General features: G+C 40.2%; 1 protein-coding gene across 4 annotated transcripts in view; it reads left to right on the plus strand.

Annotated features, from left to right (window-relative positions):
* Positions 1 to 20,408, plus strand: part of FRMPD4 (FERM and PDZ domain containing 4) — a 739,093-nt gene that overhangs the window by 334,263 nt on the left and 384,422 nt on the right. For all 4 annotated transcript variants that reach the window (XM_077296709.1, XM_077296712.1, XM_077296710.1 and 1 more), the window contains one exon: positions 78 to 194. In XM_077296709.1, coding sequence (XP_077152824.1) covers positions 78 to 194 — 117 coding nt within the window. The remainder of the gene's footprint in view (positions 1 to 77; positions 195 to 20,408) is intronic.

Below are 20,408 nucleotides of genomic sequence, written 5' to 3' on the forward strand. Positions count from 1 at the left end.
AAGAATGGGATGGGTATTTTGTTTTTCAGTGAATGCACATAACTAGAAGAGTTGAAATTATGTGTTTTTTTCTACAGCCACAGAACAAAGTCTTCAGGGTGGCCTCCACCTACTGGGACCTGGAACTTGCCTCAGGGATCACCTTATGGATGGGAGATGGCGACAAACAGAGACGGGAGAGACTTCTTCATCAGGTAAAAAACTTTGTTCTTGTATCTGTACTTCTGTATAGGTATTATGTAGCTCTTTCCATCACTATTTTTCTTAATGAAGATAACGAGTATTCTATATAATAATATAGTGCTTGAAAAGCTCTAATCATTAATGAGGTTGTCTGACAAAGAAAAGAAAAAAAGCGCAGATGGTTATAAAATAAAAAGGGAGACAAACTCATCTAATAGTGAATCCAGAACAGCCGTGCCAGATGTCTACGCCGCCCCCTGAAAACAATGCCAGCTCCGTCCAGAAGTTACAGGACTGCTGCAGCATATAGTTGACTAGAAGAGTATGTCATCGGATGTTTCTCTTAATACATACTTTTCTAGTCACCTAAATAATCTTTCAATGAATTCCAAAGCATTGTTTCCAGAGGTGGCACAGTCCTTCGGAGTGAACGGCGCTGTGTCCACAGGGCTGTAGGTAGGTGAGTTGGCCTCCATTTTGCATTTTAAGTGAATCTATGCCTGAACATTTTCTTTGTTTAACAACCCATTCAAAATAAAGAAAAATTAAAAAAGAGTTCACACAGTCTTAGTATATAATTAATATACAGGTGTACAAGTCTCGGTGGACAATATCCAAACATATACATACATTGTACATCAGCATACTGCATCTAATGAATAAATCAATTCCATATTGCTATACACATAAACAATTAACATGTTTTGACCAAGAAATGAAAAAGCCATCCAACCATTTCTTCAAATTTTATTTCTTGATCAAAAAATTGTTAACTAAGGATTTAAAGTTTTTTATACATGTATAGCAATAGTGTTGTTCATGTATTCATTAATTGTAGTGTGCAGACACACAGTGTTTGTATATAGTAGTATATTGGTCGCAGCGTATTTAATAATGAAGATTTTTTGTAGTATGCTTTGGGGGGAGAGGTATGGGCTCAGCATCCTTATCTATCTATCTTTCCCAGAAACTTTTTAATTAAGATCTAAACCTGGATCCCATCTCTTCCCCACTGCACACAAGATCCGCACATTGAGAGCAGAGTTATTAGAGTCAGGGGCCATCCAAAATTAAGGTTCACCTTGATGTGGTTGGATGGCTTTTTAATTTCTTGATCAAAAAATGTTAACCAAGTACCTAATGTTATTTGCACATATAACAATATCAAAGTTCATGTATTCATTAATGGCAGTATGCTGACACAGTGTATGTGTAAACCCCTTTAATGACATTTTAACGTACAGTTTATGTATCATTTGGGCACAATTATAGGAACCAAAAGATGAATTATGTACGGCTGAAAGCAGCATGGTATACACAAATAATGTCTTACATATAACTATGTTAATCTAAGCCTATATATTTGTATGTAAATGAGATATTGGTGTAAATGTTATATCACATGTATTACTGGAACATCATTTCTTGGACAGGATTTCAATATTTTACCTCTGTGTTGTTTATTATCTGTATGTAGTTATCAGTGTTGCTATTTGCTGGTCTTATGAAGATAGAGTAAATAATGTGAATCATAGGGAAAAGGAACAATCTGTTACAGAAGAGCAGGCCTCTGAGTAAAAAGCATTATTGTCACTGGGTGCACTCTGTAATGAATTTACTCCTAGCTAGAGCCTATAGATTCAGTGTTATATGAGGATAAAACCTTTGCCTTGATAGACAGCTTGAAGAAGCAAGCACAGCGAGTTCATGTCCCAGCGACGCACCACCGATGTGCCATAACTTTTATGGAGATATATAGCCCTCATAGTTGTAAAACACAGTAATGTGAGATGTAAGGTTATGTGGGAATATTTACTACATACTGGAAGTGCAGCTTTACATGGGCCTGTTAGTTGAGGAAGAGCACCACTACCTTTCCAAATATCTGTGCTAAGTAATTTCATAAGGGTCTGTTTTTCTACAGCTGCTGAGTTTTCCCATGCAAAACCACTTCAGGAAAACACCGGTGGTTGTTTTCCTGCAGCGACTTTGTTGCCATTCTTGCTGCGTCTTTTGCTACGTACTGTCAAATGTGGCATAAGCCACCCAAAGAATGGATGTGTCACTTTTTCTAAGCACTTCAGGGTTTAGAAACATGGATGGAATACGTGCACAGCAATGCCATATTGACATTGATGTGCATTATAGTCATTTTATGAAGCACTTTAGCTGATTTTTTTAAGCAGATTACGGGCAGAATCTGCCTGAAAAAAATGGTGTGTCATCATACTCTAACACTGCTTTATTCTTACACCTATAGAGTTAGATCAGACATTCTTAACATGCGCCATCATGGTGGCTAATGTTGTTTGACAAATCTGGCATATCTTTAGACTGTCAGGTTTAAGTTTACAATGCCAATGGTCTAACTGTTCTAGAAATTTGTGCCCAAATTTTTGCACTTTTTTGATGAATGAAGTTGCAGTAAGACTATGCCCTTTTGTGATAGACCACTTTCTTTTCCTCCATAGCAATTTCCCCTTTGCTGAATAAGACACAAAAGGTGTCTACAATAAATAATAATTATGATGCAAGACATAAAATATAGTTTTATGGTACAAATTGCACCAGATTTCTGGAGCTTTGGCTTTTTATATCTCCCCAATATATTATGGCATATTAATAGTGTTTACCTTTTAAGGGTTTATTCATCTTATACACTGTATTGAAACATCTGTGAATGTTATAAAAAAAAAATCAATATCCTGCTGGTTTTCCCAGTGTTTTACATGTGGCATGCACATAACTAATCCAAAACTTCCACTGCAAAATGATGATAATGGCTGTACTACGACATGTGACATCTTTAGCCACTAATTGACTGTAGTGGTCACTGGCCAAGCACATGGAAATAAAAAAATTGGGAGCAGCACTGGATTGTAGAGCAGAAAGCATTTATAAACATCAACTCTTGCTATGTAGGATCCAGCATGTCCAGACATTACATGTATAACCCATTAACCTCAATAGGACTACTTGGGATTCTTCAATTTGACTTAAAATGGAGAGCAGCTCTACATGAACAAATCCTTTTCTGGCGGACTAAAGTTATCCTTGTATTACATAGACAGCCAATACTCTGGGTGACTGCCATCTAATACTAAATTTCTCAGCTGTTTACAGAAGTGTTGGGAGAAGGAACCATGGGGATCTGCAGATCACATTCCAAGTAGGAATGTGTCTGATTTGATCCCTTTGGGTGTCAAAGCAATGAGAAAGATAGAATAGATGTAACATGGATCTTTGGTAGCTCTAGATAGAGATGAGTAGGTCTGACAAAATTTTAATTTGCCAATTCGTGTAGATTCTGATGGGAAATTCGATTTCCATTGAAGTTGTTCTCTGTAAAATGAATGCTCCATGTTAGGCTCTCAGGTCTAACTCAGCCACAGAACATAATAAACTTGATCCAGTGAACAATTTTCAAGCATCATTGGTAACTCTGTGCTAACTTGGTATGATTTCCCACTTGCTCCACTAAGCAGTATTTTTAGTATTGTATTTCTGACTTGATAAAGGAAAATTATGGCCAAAACGTTGTTCTGTCTACCTCACTTTTCTATTGTTGCTATGTGATTTTTAAGGCTGGAATAAAAGCAATGTTATTTCATATACTAATCATTTCTGGTGCCCCAGATCTCTTGGAAATTTTACAGAACATCATGAAGCTAACATGTAAATAAAAAAAAAAAAAATTCCTCACCTCTCACCAGTGCTGCTAACCCTGCTGCCTCCAGTGCCTGCTATCCTTAGGGCCTCTTCTTTCTACAGACACATGCAGCTGTCTTCACTCTAGAACAAGACTTCCAGTTGTGACCTCCAAGGTCTTTTTTAATCTTGGAGTCCTATTTAAAAGTGAAAGCACAAGTGGAAAATGCCCGGTGGACCGGATGGCAGCACAAATTAGAGGCAGCACAGTTTGTGAGGACAGTGATATTGCGTTTTTTATTGTTGTTTTTTAAACTTATGCTGGCCCACTAAAATCCAGCAAAATGGCAGACGCAGGAAATCCATATTTTTGAAAATACAATTTTTTGTAAAATTTGAGTAAATTCAATTCCACTTGTATAAGAGTTTGATAGTGTATACCGATTTCCAAAGGATCTCTTTTGCTGTAGTAAGAATTACTCTGTCTGTAATCATTTTAGTCAGGATATCTTCTTTGCCTCAACTCTGCCGTTGTGTGGCTAATCTTGTTTCTGTCACTGTCCTATTAGAAACATCCTTAAATAATAAAAAAGTAATACTTATTACCTTCTAAATTGTCTACTTTGCAACAGTGATCCTTATTTTCTGCAAGAGGTTTGCTCGGAATTTATAATGTTGAAAATCTATGGAAAGTAGACAAGCATCACAGCCTGAAACATCTCCCTGATTACATCTGTAATGATTGCTGCATCCAGCTATCAACCCTAATGAATAACATAGTGTTTAGGCCACATTGGATATGTTTGACTTCAAGCAGCAATTTCTCGACTCTAGAAATGTTTTTATATAATTTCCAAAAGCAGTTTTCCCAGATACTATAACCATTCGTATCCCACTGACTTTTATGTAATGTCTTCTATGTCCACAACCCACATGTGCTGTCAACCCATTGAGGCAGAATTAGAAACTGGTCAGGTGATCTGAATTAAAATAGATAAAATTAAATTCACTGTCGTTCAGGATACATTTATTGTTTCTTAAAGGCAAATTCCATGAAATACATCTTCATTCTTTAATAGCTTTACTATTTGATAGCCAACAGGCTGCATGTGTTTTGGAAACAGAAGATACAACTTGGAGCTAACTCCTTGTTGAACTTGATGAACATGTACTTTTCTAAGCCATATTATATTACTATGCTGGGCATATTAACTTAAGAGGGTGTTCAGAGAATTAAAAATTGTTTATAAAAAACATTTATTGGCAACTTGCCTGTATTAAATGTTGAATTACTGTAGCTAAGGACCAAAAGATCTCTATTCAGTCTCAACACAGGAGCAAGAGTTGTTTCAAGAAGTCACAGAAACATATGTCCCAAATGCCATAAGTTTCCATTCTTCCTAGCTGTCACTCTTCAAGATGGGCAGTCAGTACACCCCACATTAATATTATTTTGCTGTTAGCAGGGTCATGACAAGGAAGGAAGTGTCATGGGAAGGAAGAAAGAAACTAATTTCGCTAATAGGGCAGAAACTGATTTAAAAAAAATATAATTTTTCCAAGAAGTAAATTGCCAATTTTAATTTGAGGTTTTTTTGCTGTCAGTTCAAATTTTAGTTTCACCAAAAATACTTTTAATCTGTCCACCTTAGTTATATAGTTAGTATGATTGAAAAAAATACATATATCCTTCAAATTCAACCAGTAGAGAGTTTCCATTTGTGAATATTATTGTGATTTCTTGATTTTCATGTTATTCAATAGTGGAGGTGCTACCTGCCAGTGCCATTCACAATACAATATGTGGACTAGTGGAGTACATAATTATCTTAAGACAAAATAAAAAGAGATTTAATGTTCTTTTAATGCTGGGGTTTAAGTAGAAGGTTTGTGGAGGAGAGTAGACATCACAACTGTGACAGCTTCTTGTGCGACATTGTGTAACCTTGAAGTCTGCCCCTTCTCTAGACTCCCTGTCTCTGGCCTTGTCGTGAACGTTGACACTTAATATCCCTTTACATCCATGAGGACCATTAGTAGGTATTAGAAATAATCCATGCATGCAAACAGGCATTTGGAAATTATGTTAGAAAGTAGCCATGTTGTCATTTCACTTCACTATAGTGAATGAAATTCCATTTCTTCTACAGTACCATGCGTGTGTCTGTACACTTACAGTATATGTGTGCACTACTACACTATAAGCCTTTGTTTGTGAAAGCTCTGTGTAAGGAGATATGACTTATGCCAGTATCAATCGTACAGTAACCATTAAGATTTAATACATTATGGCCGTAATACACCAATTATATGTTTTCTATAAGGCATGTATTATCAGCAGTAGAAATTCTAGACGGTATTTCTTTTAAATATATCAGAAAGGGCAGTAGTATGTCTACTTTTCTTTTACTTCATTACTTCAAGGCCAAAAACTCTTCACACCATGACCCAGCACAGATGGAAAAAAACATAATTATCAATGAATCAAGAATCCAAAGTCTTGACACTGAGGCGTTTACTCTTATGGTAGAAAATAGCAATAATGGTAATAATGGTGAATGCAACTATCCAATGCCAATATGTGCTTGAACCTCATTGGAAATTATATATATATATATATATATATATATATATATATATATATATATAATCAATCAGAGAGGAAATGCTTGAGCAGCACAGCTACAAAGCACAGAGCCGACCAAAGTCCATCTGCGGTGCAAGGGAGAGCCTGACAGCGGATCAGGGGTGCTCGCATGGAAAAAAGTGTTCGACCAAAATAGCAGAAAAAATGCGGCAGTACTCACCAGTCCTAGAGTGGTATGAATCCTTTATTCAAGCATAAAGAACATCATCTTCACAGCTCGGGGGGGGGGGGGTGTAGGTAGAACAAGGGTGTGCAGGGATAGACGACGGCCTTTTCGCGCTGACAGTAGCGCTTCCATGGGTCAATGTTGCTGGGAAGTGACTCTGGCAGAAATAGGTAAGTGCGAACAAACCCCTCCCACCCCACGCCCCAGATCCCAAACAACCAACGCCGAAGTACAACATGTGCATCTGTTAAAAAACTTTAAAAACAAGAACGGCATTATAAACTGGGTTGAGTACTAATGTACCTCTCATTCCCAGACAATTTAAACATCAAAATTCGTCTAAATGAGTGACTATATGGGTATAAGCGATATTAACCCTATGGCTCCCAATACATATACCATACACTTACTTAGACATCAGAAGGGAGGAAAAAAGGAAAAAGAAGCCAAACAGTCATAAAAGAGAAGGAGGAAGAGGTGCCTATCTGTAGATTAGGGGGTAAGAAATGCTCATAACATGACCGCGCTAGGGGGTCATAAAAAAACGGACATATCATTTCTGTCATTCAGACCAGCCGGACCTGTGGCCTGTGTCCGCATGATCCACCTGGCCTCCCGCCTCAACAGCAGCTTATGCAGGTCTCCCCTCTGCGCTGGTAAGACAACCCTTTCTATTCCTGCGAATGTTAGAACCTCCGGATTCCCTTCATGCATGTCCCTAATGTGACTAATGAGTCTCGGCACACCCTTACCTGACTGAATGGACTTAAAATGTTCCCTAAAACGTACGTACAGGTGGCGTATAGTCTTACCTATGTAAAACCTTCTGCAAGGGCAGAAGACTACATACACGACATAATCAGTTTTACAGGAAATAAACTGTTGGGCAGTGTGTTTAATAGGACCTATATTCAACGCCCGCCCGAGGACATGATATTTACAATAATGACAGTGCCCACAACGGTAATTGCCCTTCGGTGTTGCTTGCTCTGACCAAGTCGTTTTTGGCTTAGAAATACAATTACAGACTAAAATGTCCCTTACCCATGTGCTGCGTCTATTGGAGATCAGTGGCCCTCCGGCCACCCTACCCGCTAGGTCCTTGTCCCTCTCTAATACGTGCCAATGTTTTCTAATAGAAGCTCTTATCTCCTGATCCATAGGGCTATACTGGAAACAGAATGCAAACCACTGTCCCGTTATTTCACCTACTTGACCCACATTACCTTGGGGATTTTCATTAACATGATCGACCGCTGCCCGTAATAACGCATCCGGATAACCCCTGTTTCGAAGTCTCTGGTACAATTCCCCAGATTGCTGCTCAAAACCTCTCTGTGTATTATTCACCCTCCGTGTTCTCAACAATTGGCTGTATGGTAGGGAGCGCTTGGTGTGAGCGGGGTGAAAACTATTAAAGTGTAAAAACTAATTAGTAGCAGTCAGCTCACGGTAAATAGCTGTACAAATTTCCCCCTCCTGGACTGATACTGATACATCCAGGAACTCCAAACTAAGACCCCCAAAGACAGATGTAAAAGACATGCCCATAGTGTTAGAACCATTCAAATATTCCAAAAAAAGTACAAACTCTTCTTTAGTACCATCCCATATCAGGAACACATCATCCATGCACCTGAGGAAAAGCTTGATATGTTTAAGAAAGATGTTCCTGGTGGAATAGATATAATCCTCTTCAAAAACTGCTAAATAGAGATTAGCGAATGTGCATGCAGCTGGGGTCCCCATGGCAGTCCCGGTGGTCTGTACATACCAGGTGTCCATGATGGTGAAGGCATTATGGGTGAGTATGAACTTAAGACCCTCACAGACAAAGTTAGTGAAAACATGACCTCTGCCAGTGGTCTCCATAATACGCCTAATGGCATCTACACCCATTTGTTGGGGAATTCTAGTGTACAGATTGACCACATCAATGGATGCCATGGAGAACCCCGGCTGCCATGTAAAGTTTTGAACGTGACCCAGGAACAAATTTATGTCTTTAACATACGATGGAACATGCTGGAGTAGAGGACGCAGAAGCCAGTCTATGTACTGGGATAGGGGCTCAGTGAGTGACCCTATCCCAGACACAATAGGCCTGCCCGGGGGGTGTGTGACAGATTTGTGTACCTTTGGGAGATAGTACCAATGTGCTTTTGTAGAAAATTTGGGCAAGAGCTTCTCTGCCCGTTTCTGTGTGATCACCTGAAGCTCCACCGATCTCCTCAAGAAAGAACGTAATTCAATCTTAAATTTATGTGTGGGGTCTTTAAGTAACCTATGATAGATGGTCGTATCAGATAATTGTCGGTCCGCCTCCAGCAGATAACTAGCCCGAGGTATAAGCACTGTCTTACCCCCCTTGTCTGCCGGACGTACAATCACGTCTGTCCAACTGGCTATATCTTTCCATGCTCTCCTTTCCAAATCAGTCAAACTGTGAGGTGCCCGTTTGTACACCAAGGCCTCAATATCCTTCAGGACCAAGGTCTCAAAGAGGTCAACCATATTGCCAGGGGAGACCGGGGGCATGTAAGTGGAAGGAACTCCACCAGTGAAAGGAGCTGGAATACTGGAAACCAGATCGCTAGCAGAAACTCAAACTCAAACTCAACAGGAGGGTAGCATCCTCCCGGATGTCAGCTAACACCTCCCGAGCAGTACTTGCCAGAAAGCCCAAAGGCCCTATACTGCAGGGTCGTTCCCCCTCCAAGGTACTGGTATTCGTGGGACTGGAAAGGAAAGATTTATAAAGATGAATCTTCCTGACAGCTTTAAACAAATCTATCTGAAATTCAGAAAAGTCAAAATTGTCAGGTATACAGTAATTCAAACCTTTCGACAAAATAGCTAAGTGTGCCAAATCTAGAGTACGGTCTGTCAAATTAATCATATAGTCCTCAGGGCGCGATTCCTCTACCGCCCATGTCTCCAAGAGACATTTTTTCTCTTGCGTCTCCAGTCTGGAGCGTGGCCTCCGCCTTCCCCTTCGGGGTCTCCTCCTAAAGGGAGTCTGGCAGTGGCTGGAGCCTCAGGTGTTAGTCTCTCCATAGAATCCATGCTGGTAACCGCCCCCTCACTAAGACTGGAGTCCGACTCTGTGGTTACATAGTCTCTTCTGCAGTATTGATTGCGTCTCTTGAACTTGCATTTCTTATTGTGTTTACCCCCACTAGTATGCAGAGGGTGAATGTCTTTATTAGATTTATTCCATGTAAAAATGTGTCCTAAATGATAATCATTTTTGTCCCGCATGAACTTGTCCCGCTTTCTCTGTTTGATTTCAGCCTGAATAGGGATTAATTTGTTATCCATTTTTTTTATTCAGCATCATCCATTGATTCTCAGTAAGTCTACTTTTAAGTTCAGACTGCGTTTTCAAAATTTCCGTATTAACTGCTTCATAATTCTGTATATTGGACTTCAACACCAGCGCAAGTAAATCTTGGGAACACATCAACATGATACTCTCCCATTCTGATTTAAAAGTCAAGTCACTAATGAAATGGGATATCTCTTTCCAAACTCATAGTCCCTTAGGGACCCGACCATTCTCCACATAAGATTGGAGAGAATTATTAGTCCAAAATAACCTGATTTCCCTTTCGGACAGGTTCATGAGTTTGTATTCCAAGGACTTCGTACTCAACGTATGTACCTCGTCCACCTGTTCACACTCCTTGAAATAATTAGCCACATCCTCCCGGCCGGCTTGTAAGCCCACTCGTACTGAAGAAACGTCAGGATACATATTGCGGAAAAAGATTCAATACAATATACCGCAAATTAAAGCACCCTGGCTCAAAAAACATGTGCATGAAATCTATCAGAGAGAAAATGCTTGAGCAGCACAGCTACAAAGCACAGAGCCGACCAAAGTCCATCTGCGGTGCAAGGGAGAGCCTGACAGCGGATCAGGGGTGCTCGCATGGAAAAAAGTGTTCGACCAAAATAGCAGAAAAAATGCGGCAGCACTCACCTGTCCTAGAGTGGTATGAATCCTTTATTCAAGCATAAAAAACATCATCTTCACGGCTCGGGGGTGTGTAGGTAGAACAAGGGTGTTCAGGGAAAGACGACGGCCTTTTCGCGCTGACAGTAGCTCTTCCACGGGTCAATGTTGCTGGGAAGTGACGCTGGCAGAAATAGGTAAGTGCGAACAAACCCCTCCCACCCCACGCCCCAGATCCCAAACAAGCCGTGAAGATGATGTTTTTTATGCTTGAATAAAGGATTCATACCACTCTAGGACAGGTGAGTGCTGCCGCATTTTTTCTGCTATTTTGGTTGAACACTTTTTTCCACACATAATCCCACCCCCCAACCACATTACCACACATAATCCCACCCCCCACCACATTACCACACATAATCCCGCCCCCCACCACATTATCACACATAGTACCGCCCCCACCACATTACCACACATAATCCCACCCCCGCCACATTACCACACATAATCCCGCCCCCCACCACATTACCACACATAATCCCACCCCCCACCATATTACCACACGAGGCTCCGTCCCCACACATTACCACATGAGACTCCATCCCCACACATTACCACACGAGACTCCGTCTTCACACATTACCACACGAGGCTGCGTCCCCACACATTACCATACGAGGCTCCGTCCTCACACATTACCACACAAATCCAGTTTGCTTTTGATTTTACACTGTGAATAAAATGTATTAGTATTATTCTGATTTTTAATTATTATTGTTATTAACTTCATTTTAAGTTAATTTACCACCTGCGTAAGCGCTATTGAATGTTGTCATTATTTACTTTAGTTTAATCACTAGCAGCGTTAATTAGATAGCAATGAGTATGCCGAGCGTCAGCTGGCTGGAAACAGCTAGTTATAATGATAATTTGCTATTTACAGAACTGCTTGTGGATGATAGGTTTCATTTTAGGCTAAAACTATCTATGGCATTACTATATGTGTACTTAGAGGAGCAGGCCATGCAGTTGCTATGTGATCTTAAAGGATATTTAGGGTCTTTAAAATACAAAGCAGTGGTTCCAGCGCATTGATGGAGTCAGTCTGAAATTAGTTGCACTAACTTTAATATAACAATGCTGTAGAAAATGACATGGACCTCACATCTAAAAACTATATGTTGAGCTAATGCTGTGAGGCAATAAGTTACAAAAATGAACATGAAGTCTGAGAGCTTGTCAAAAGTGAGTTTTCTAGTTCCTTTAACTTGGTGTTAGTGCTGTGTGGTGGCCATTGTTGCTGTGATTTTGTGCCTATGGAGCAGTGTGGCCTGGAGTCATGGAGACTTGCAGCATGGGTGTTGTGAGGTACCAGGTAATCTGCCCTGCTGGTGCACTGTCACCACGGTGGTGATTAACACATGGTGAGGCATCATTAATGCTAAATAAGTTAGAGACCCACTTAGAGGATCACCGTGACATGGTAGTGGCCTTCATACAGGCTGATCAGAATGTTAAAGTAAGAACCTCAGGTTCAGTTTTGTAAATTTTTGCCTGGTGGCATTAGATCAATGTATGGTTTTTGGATGTGTGGTTCATGTCTTTTTCTACAGCATTAACTTTAATATGGGAATCACTTCACTGTACTCCACTGCCTGTGACTCTCTGCTTTTCTGGGAGGTCGCACCAAGCAAGGTAACGCGCTAAAGGAGATTTAGGCTGCTTTGACTTGTCCAAGAACCACTGCACACCGTAAGCAGCATGCTGTCAACAAGGGCAGCAAGGTGGCTCAATGGTTAGCACTGCGGCCTTGCAGCGCTGGAGTCCAGGGTTCAAACCCCACCAAGAGTTTGTATGTTCTCCCCGTGTTTGTGTGAGTTTCCTCTGTTTCCTCCCACATTCCAAAGAGATGCTGATAGGTTAGATTGTGAGCCCCATTAGGGACAGCGATGTTAATCTGTGCAAAAATAAAGATTATTATTTATTTATTAAGTAAAATAGAAGTGAACTAGTGTGAAGTTTATATTGGTCTTTTTTCTGACAAGACATGCAAAAAATAGGTAATCAGGTGAAGGGATAGGCTCGTTCCTATGGACTTTATATGGTCCTGATAAAGGGGTTGCACTAACTGCAAGGCATCCCTTTGAGGAAGCGGTGTCTGGAACACGCGAAATGCGTGTTGGGGTCCTGCCATCCAGCTCTTGGTCATCCATCCTTGGTAAGCTCTGCCCCTCTCCTATACCTAATGGCCATTATATGATTACACTGATTGTCCACTATGCACCTATTATGGACTTAGACAGGGCTGACCAGGGTGCATTAAGGGTACTTTCACACTAGCGTTTTTTTTCCTCCGTCGCAATGCGTAGTTTTGGAGAAAAAACGCATCCTGCAAAAGTGCTTGCAGGATGCGTTTTTTTGCCATAGACTTACATTAGCGATGCAGTGCGACGCATTGCCACACGTCGCAACCGTCGTGCGATGGTTGCATCGTGTCACGTCGGTCCGTCGCCAGCAAAAAACATTGTAACGTTTTTTGCAGCATCGAGACCGTCTTTTCTGACCGCGCATGCGGCATGTTTTTTCCTTGTAGGGTTGGTCACAACTTGTGTCACCACCCTGGCATCTAGAATGCAACTGGGATTTCTGTATTTACTAACTGCAAGGTAAATAGCCTAGACTCCAAATGGAAACATTGTAGCAAAGTATGCTACTAAGGTTTGTCTAGTTTGGAAATAATTTTATCCATGTCTATGCTGTGATCAAGCCTAGATTTGAATGTCTTTGGCTTCTGGATGTAAACAGGGATGTTTTCAACCACTTACAACATAAATTCTGATTAAGGTGCGACTTTGAAACAAAATTCTATAACTGTTTATTTATAACTAGATGGTGGCCCGATTCTAACGCATTGGGTATTCTAGAATATGTATGTATGTATATATCAGCCACATAGTATATAGCACAGGCCACGTAGTATATAGGAGCCATGTAGTATATAGCAGACAAATACTACGTGGCCTGTGCTATATACTATGTGGCTGCTATATACATACATACATACATATTGTAGAATACCCGCTGCGTTAATACAGGCCACGCATTATATAACAGTAGCCATGCAGTATATAACACAGGCCACATACTATATAACACAGTCCACGCAGTATATAGCAGCCACGCAGTATATAACACAGGCAACGTAGTATATAACACTGGCCACGCAATATATAGCACAGCCCACGCAGTATATAGCAGCCACACAGTACATAGCACAGCCCCCGCAGTATATATCCCTGGCCACGTAATATATAACACAGCCCACGCAGTACATAGCAGCCACGCAGTATATAGCACAGCCCCCGCAGTATATAACACTGGCCTATGTAATATATAACACAGCCCACACACAGCCCACGCAGTACATAGCAGCCACGCAGTATATAACACAGCCCCCACAGTATATAACACTGGCCACGTAATATATAACACAGCCCATGCAGTATATAGCAGCCACGCAGTATATAACATAGCCACGTTAGTATATAGCACAGAGATGTAGTATATAACAGAGCCCACGCAGTATGTAACACAGCTCACGTAGTATATAGCAATGTGGGCACTATATGCGTGGTTAAAAAAGACTTAAAATAAAAAATAAACATATACTCACCCTCCAAAGGCCCCTTGAAGTCCTGGCACCTGTGTGCGGTGCACGCGGCATCTTCCGGTCCCAGGGTTGGTATGAGCGCAGGACCTGTGATGACATTGTGGTCACATGACCGTGACGTCATGGAAGGTCCTTCTCGCATAGCATCCTTGGCACCGGAACCTGCCGCTTGCACTGCCGAGGACAGCGGGCGACGTCGGAGGGTGAGAATAACCTTTTTTTTTATTATTCTTATTTGTAACATTAGATCTTTTTACTATTGATGCTGCATATGCAGCATCAATAGTAAAAAGTTGGTCACACAGGGTTAATAGCTGCGTAACCGGAGTGCGTTCTACTGCGTTCCGGTAACGCTGGCATTAACCCTGTGTGAGGGTTGACTGGAGGGGAGTATGGAGTGGGCATTGACTGCAGGGAGGAAAGAGCAGCCATTTTGCTACCGGACTGTGCCCGTCGCTGATTGGTCGTGGCAATGGTCGGTGTTTTGCCACGACCAATCAGAGACTTGGATTTCCATGACAGACAGACAGATAGACAGACGGAAGTGACCCCTAGACAATTAATAGGTGTTACATACTACAGGACAAACCCTTAACATTGTCCCCAATGTGCTGAAAACAATTAAACAGATGATGTCATCTGTTTGCTGTCTGTAAATTTTACAGACCCATAGACTTGTATTGGTGCTTATCATTGATGGTGCTAATAAAAAAATGGACATGTCTCAATGATTTTTGCATGAACGCATGACCCGCAAAAAAACACTGACATGTGAATAGCCCCATCGCCTATAATGGGTTTGTGTTCTATCTGTGAAAATCACAGACAGAACACGTACGTGATCATCAGAGGCCTAAGTAAGTATTTGTACTCTACATGAAATATCATTTCTGAAACAACTTTAACCATATTTCTGCCTTGTGCTGTTAATCTGTTATTCCTTCTGAGTATTATAAAATTAACAACTCAACTCCAACTATTTACTGTCAAAGAGCTATGTCCCTATGCAGGATGACACTGATTGGATAGAATTACATTGTGTAGGTAAACCCCCCAAATGGTAATAGTTGTCAGTTTGTTACTTATTTTTAGGAGGAATAATATAGGATTGGCACAACACAGAATTCTAAGATATGATGATCCAGAAATGTCTTGGAGGCTCGGTTTTCTTAGCACCTTATACTGCCAATGTTTGTGCTTCAATTTTCTCCATGGAAATAGCCATATGAGGGATTGTTTTCTGATATGAGCTGTATTTTTGAATGACATCATTAATTTTACTGCACAATGAGCTGGAAAAAAGGAAAAAAAAATTACAAGTGCAGTGAAATCACAAAAATACCTGCAATTTCTCTATTTTGTTGTAAAAATGACCCAGCGACATGAACTTTCTGGTCAGTACGATTACAGCATATCAAAAATCTGTAGGAGAGTAAAAAGTAAAAAAAACAAACAAAAATTAAATTGGCTGTGGTGAGAAGGATTTAAATGTCATCAGAGATTAACAGTGGAATTTAAGTGGCTAAAAGCATTGATACTCTTATAGGCATATTCTGGCTTTGTAACACATAGTGTTTGCCAGGTATTCTGTGGGCTCAGCTTATGAGTCCCTTCCTTACTACTGCACCCGGCATGTGATGTAAATACATGTCTCGTGTCAGGAAGGGGTTAAATAATAAATGACAGATGTAGGTTAAGTATTTGTAATATGTTGTCACTTGCCTGTTCTGTCAGCAAGTATACAGATGGCTTATTATAATTTAGAACAATTAGCACACAAAAATGTACATACATAGAGCTCAGAAACTGATAATTAACTGCAAAATATATTCTGTGGGAGGAATCCAAAGAATGTATTAGCCCCTAAAAATAATAAATCCGCTTAACTTTTTGTATATCTGTCCATCCAATTCCCAAAAAATAAATGGGTTAAACAATAGTTGACACCCATAGGTTAAGTATTTATGTTACGTTGTTGCTTGTCTGTTTTGCCAGTAAATATACAGATGGCTCATTAGAACCTTGAACAATTATTACAAATAAATATATGTACAGAGATCACAGAAACTGATTTTCTGCAAAATATATTCTGTGCAAGGAAACCAAGGAATTTGCCATTAGTGCACATATATAATTAATCTGTTTATCTATCAAATCCCTGAAAAAGGAATTAAGTCTCATTAAACACCACAATTTTGCAATGCCGATCTTGGTAACACATCATTTTCACAGGTGAAACATATTCGTAAAATGTTTTTCACCTGTAAAGACTTAAAGATGAGTTACAGATTAATTTCCTATTTTCAATCTGAATACTGCAATGCCTCAAATTACCCAGAAAAGTTGTGTGTAACACTCTCAGGTCTCCTAATAGTGTACTGGACCCCTTTTAAGCTCTTTAACAAAAAATTAAGACAGAAGACACCAATAAAAAATTAAGATTCTCCTTGTTTGCAGTGCATTAAAAATAAGAAAAAAATGTTTAAGGTGCTGCACTGCATTAGTATAGATTAATCAATTCATAGTCACACTGATTCTGCAGGTCCAGCACCTCCCTATTGATTGAATCTTTCTTCTATTATTCATAGACTGAGACTACCATTCCAATGTTCATTGCTTTTCAGCACTGCAGTAGTACACCACAATCAGATTTAGGCCATTATGCGGAAACCCACTCTGCTGCCCCTAGCATGATGAGTCCATTGTCTAAATAATGCAATGTTCAGCAGTATGTGATACGGCACTGGCATTTTTCTTTTAAATCCTCATGAATCAAATCACAAATTGTTTAAATTTGTTTGGACCCACTACTTTCAGAAATTTTGTGTCTGTCGATATGCAGAGGATAAGCTCTAGTGTTAGTCACACATTTATGTGTAGTGCACTATGCCAATTCACAGCCTATTTTAGTGGCATCCATACTATTAGATCAACCAACAAAAGATCTACCAACGAAACAATTGAAATTTGATCTTGAGGATTTATCTATTATATTGTATGTCAGGATGATTTTACATGCTATGATATTGCAATACTACAATACTCCATATGATTATTGTGAAGCATAAAACTAGTATTACTACAGAATACAAAATTATTCTGGAGGGTGTGACATTTACCATTAGGCTCAATAATGAAAAAAGTCCTGTTAACATTTGGGAATCTCAACATTTGGTTCTTCTGATGACATGTTTAATATTAAATTCTACTCTGACTGTATAATAGTTCTAAGAACAATCCCTCCTATATATTTACACATCGCTAAGGGGAAGGCATCTGTGCAGGTGAGTATTTGTGCAGATTTTATCCAACTGCCATATTTTTCAAAGTGCCAGGTCAGTTATACATGGCAGTTGGACAAGGCAGGAGACAGGTAAGACATTCAAACGATCTTGTACCCAGTTCATTTGTACTGCAAAATGTATTCGCCCTATGTATTTGTATAATTTGTATTCTTCTGCAGTCACTCATATCTACCCCCCTTTCACAAAATCATGCTCTTTCCACATTCTTAAACCGCAAAGATCCGTCACTCCCACCATACAACACAAAAGACGCTCTCACAAATCTCTTAACCATCTGCTCACTCTCTCTATTCTCATTCTCTTTGTGGCTGGAGATATCTTTCCTAACCCTAGCCCTTTTTGTAATTGTAAGTTTAACTCCTTCCCTGCTACACTCAGAAACCCTGAAAATTTCATTAATACTCTTTGCATGCCTTCTGTCTCTTTTATCTGTGCCCTCTGGAACCCTAGGCCAATGTATAACCAACTCTCCTACATTCATTACTTTTTCCTTTTAAACTTCCTTAACCTTCTAGCTCTCACTGAAACCTGGATCCAGCAGTCAGACACCACTGCCTCTGCTGGCCTAGATTTTTCACATACCCCAGACCTTAGAACATACCAAGTGAAGCTGTTGGTCTGCACCTTTCAATAAAATGATCCTTTTAGTTATCCATTCTTTTGTTCTTTGAAGGCCACACTATCAGACTTTATCGGCCCTTCTGTATGTGAGTAGTGGTTGTGTATCACCCTTTCGGCCCCTCCCATAAGTTTCTGGATTAATTTGGCGCCTGGCTTGTACACTTTTTATCCTGTGACATCCCAACTTTCATCGTTATAGGGGACTTTAGCATACCCATTGGGGATCCCCTCTCCCCATAGCCTGGTCACATTTTATCTCTAACTTCTTCTCTTGGCCTTTCACAACTTACTAACTCTCCTACATATGAAGACAAGAATACGATGGACCTGATCTTCTCTTGGCTCTGTTCAGTGTATGAATTTACTAACTGTCCTCTTCGAACTCTCTGACCACAACCTTCTCACGTTCTCCATCGAGAATTGTCAGGACACCTCCACTTACCACATGAATAGAAATTTAAGTGCCATTAATACCCAATTTCTGCTTTGAAACAATATAATGAAACACTGCACAGTGCCCTTATTGAAATTCCTCCTTCTCCATATAGAACAACTCGGCACAGTTGACAGTAACCCTGGCACATGGTGCAAAAACATCTTCTGCAGCGGTGTTACAGGTGTGCCGAATGTCTGTGCAAAAAATCCAATCTAGAAGATTTCATCTATTATAAGTTTATGCTTAAATCATACAACTCTGCCCTTTACCTGTCTATGCAAACTAAGTTCACCACACTCACCATTTCGCAATCCAAAAATCCTAAACAACTCTTTGAAACATTTCATTCCCTCCTCAGTCCAAGAGTTCAGGTCCTCACCACCTGCCTGTCATGCACAGTGTGGGAAGACTAAGTGCAACACGAATGGATGAGGAGAAGGAAGCACAGACACTAGGGAAAGGGTAAGTGGAGACCCCTAGGCAGATCTGATAACACACTACATGCGGTATCATCCCTAAATTGGTCCTCACCAATCGCCAAGCAGGAATCTAAGCCCTGTATCTCCCTAGAGCTAGGCCCTAGATAGGGAGGGGGAGGGGATAAACACTGGTCAATCCCCCAACTAAAGACAAATAGGTTGACAGACAAGGGGAATGAACTTAGCTTGAGCAGAATCAGAGAGGTAACACCAAATGTTCGCAAACTGCTTCAGAGAGGAAGTTAGCCGACCGCTTTAGCTCCAAGCCTTTACAAGGGAAAAATGTGAATATCACCAGCAACACTCTGCAGCAGACTGGGGATATTTAAACTCCCAGGTCCAGGTGTGTCAACTAGAGCCAGAGGGAGGTCACTGCTGGGTGCAAAAGTCAGAAAGATTAAGGAGGGATCTGTAATACCAAAAGCAGAGACCTTCTGCAGTTAGATGCAGAGCGACAGTCAGTTGCATCTGACACACCTGTGACGCTACCTCAGAGCCGATGAGCAAGCCAATTATTTCAAAGAAAAAATTGATCAAATCCAACTGGAAATTTACTCCCCATTTACAAGTATCATCAGTTATCTTCCCTCCTGCTCTTCATTTAGCTCACTTTATGTTTTTGAACCAGTCACCGAAGAAGTTACCAGGTTCCTCGCATAGTCTTTCCCTACTGCCTGCTCCAGTGACTGTATTCCCTCGTATCTCTTTCTGTCCTTTTCCTTGGCTGTCACCACTCACCTAGCTAAAATATTTAATCTCTCTCATCTGGTTTTGCGTTTTCGTTTTTTGGCTCCCCTCCTTCTCAGAGCCATAACTTTTTTATTTTTCTGTCAATATGGCCATTTGGGGCTTATTTTTTGTGCAAAAAAAATGTATTTTTGAACAACACCATTGGTTTTACCATGTTGTGTACTAGAAAATGGGAAAAAATTCCAAGTGCGGTGAAATTGTAAAAAAGCGTGCAATCCCAAACTTGTTTTTTATTTGGCATTTTGCTCGGTTCACTAAATGCTACAACTGACCTGCCATTATAATTCTCCATTTCATTACAAGTTCATAGACACCAAAGATGTCTAGGCTCTTTTTTTTATCTAAGTGGTGAAAAAAAAATTCAAACTTTGCTAAAAAAAAAAAAAAAAAGCGCAATTTTCCGTTACCCATAGCGTCTCCATTTTTCATGATCTGGGGTTGGGTGAGGGCTTATTTTTTGTGTGCTGAGCTGAGGTTTTTAATAATACCATTTTGGTATCTTTTAATCGCTTGTTATTGCATTTTAATGCAATGTCGCTGCGACC

The sequence above is a fragment of the Ranitomeya variabilis genome, chromosome 3 (genome assembly GCF_051348905.1).
Source record: "Ranitomeya variabilis isolate aRanVar5 chromosome 3, aRanVar5.hap1, whole genome shotgun sequence".
Taxonomy (NCBI): Eukaryota; Metazoa; Chordata; class Amphibia; order Anura; family Dendrobatidae; genus Ranitomeya; species Ranitomeya variabilis.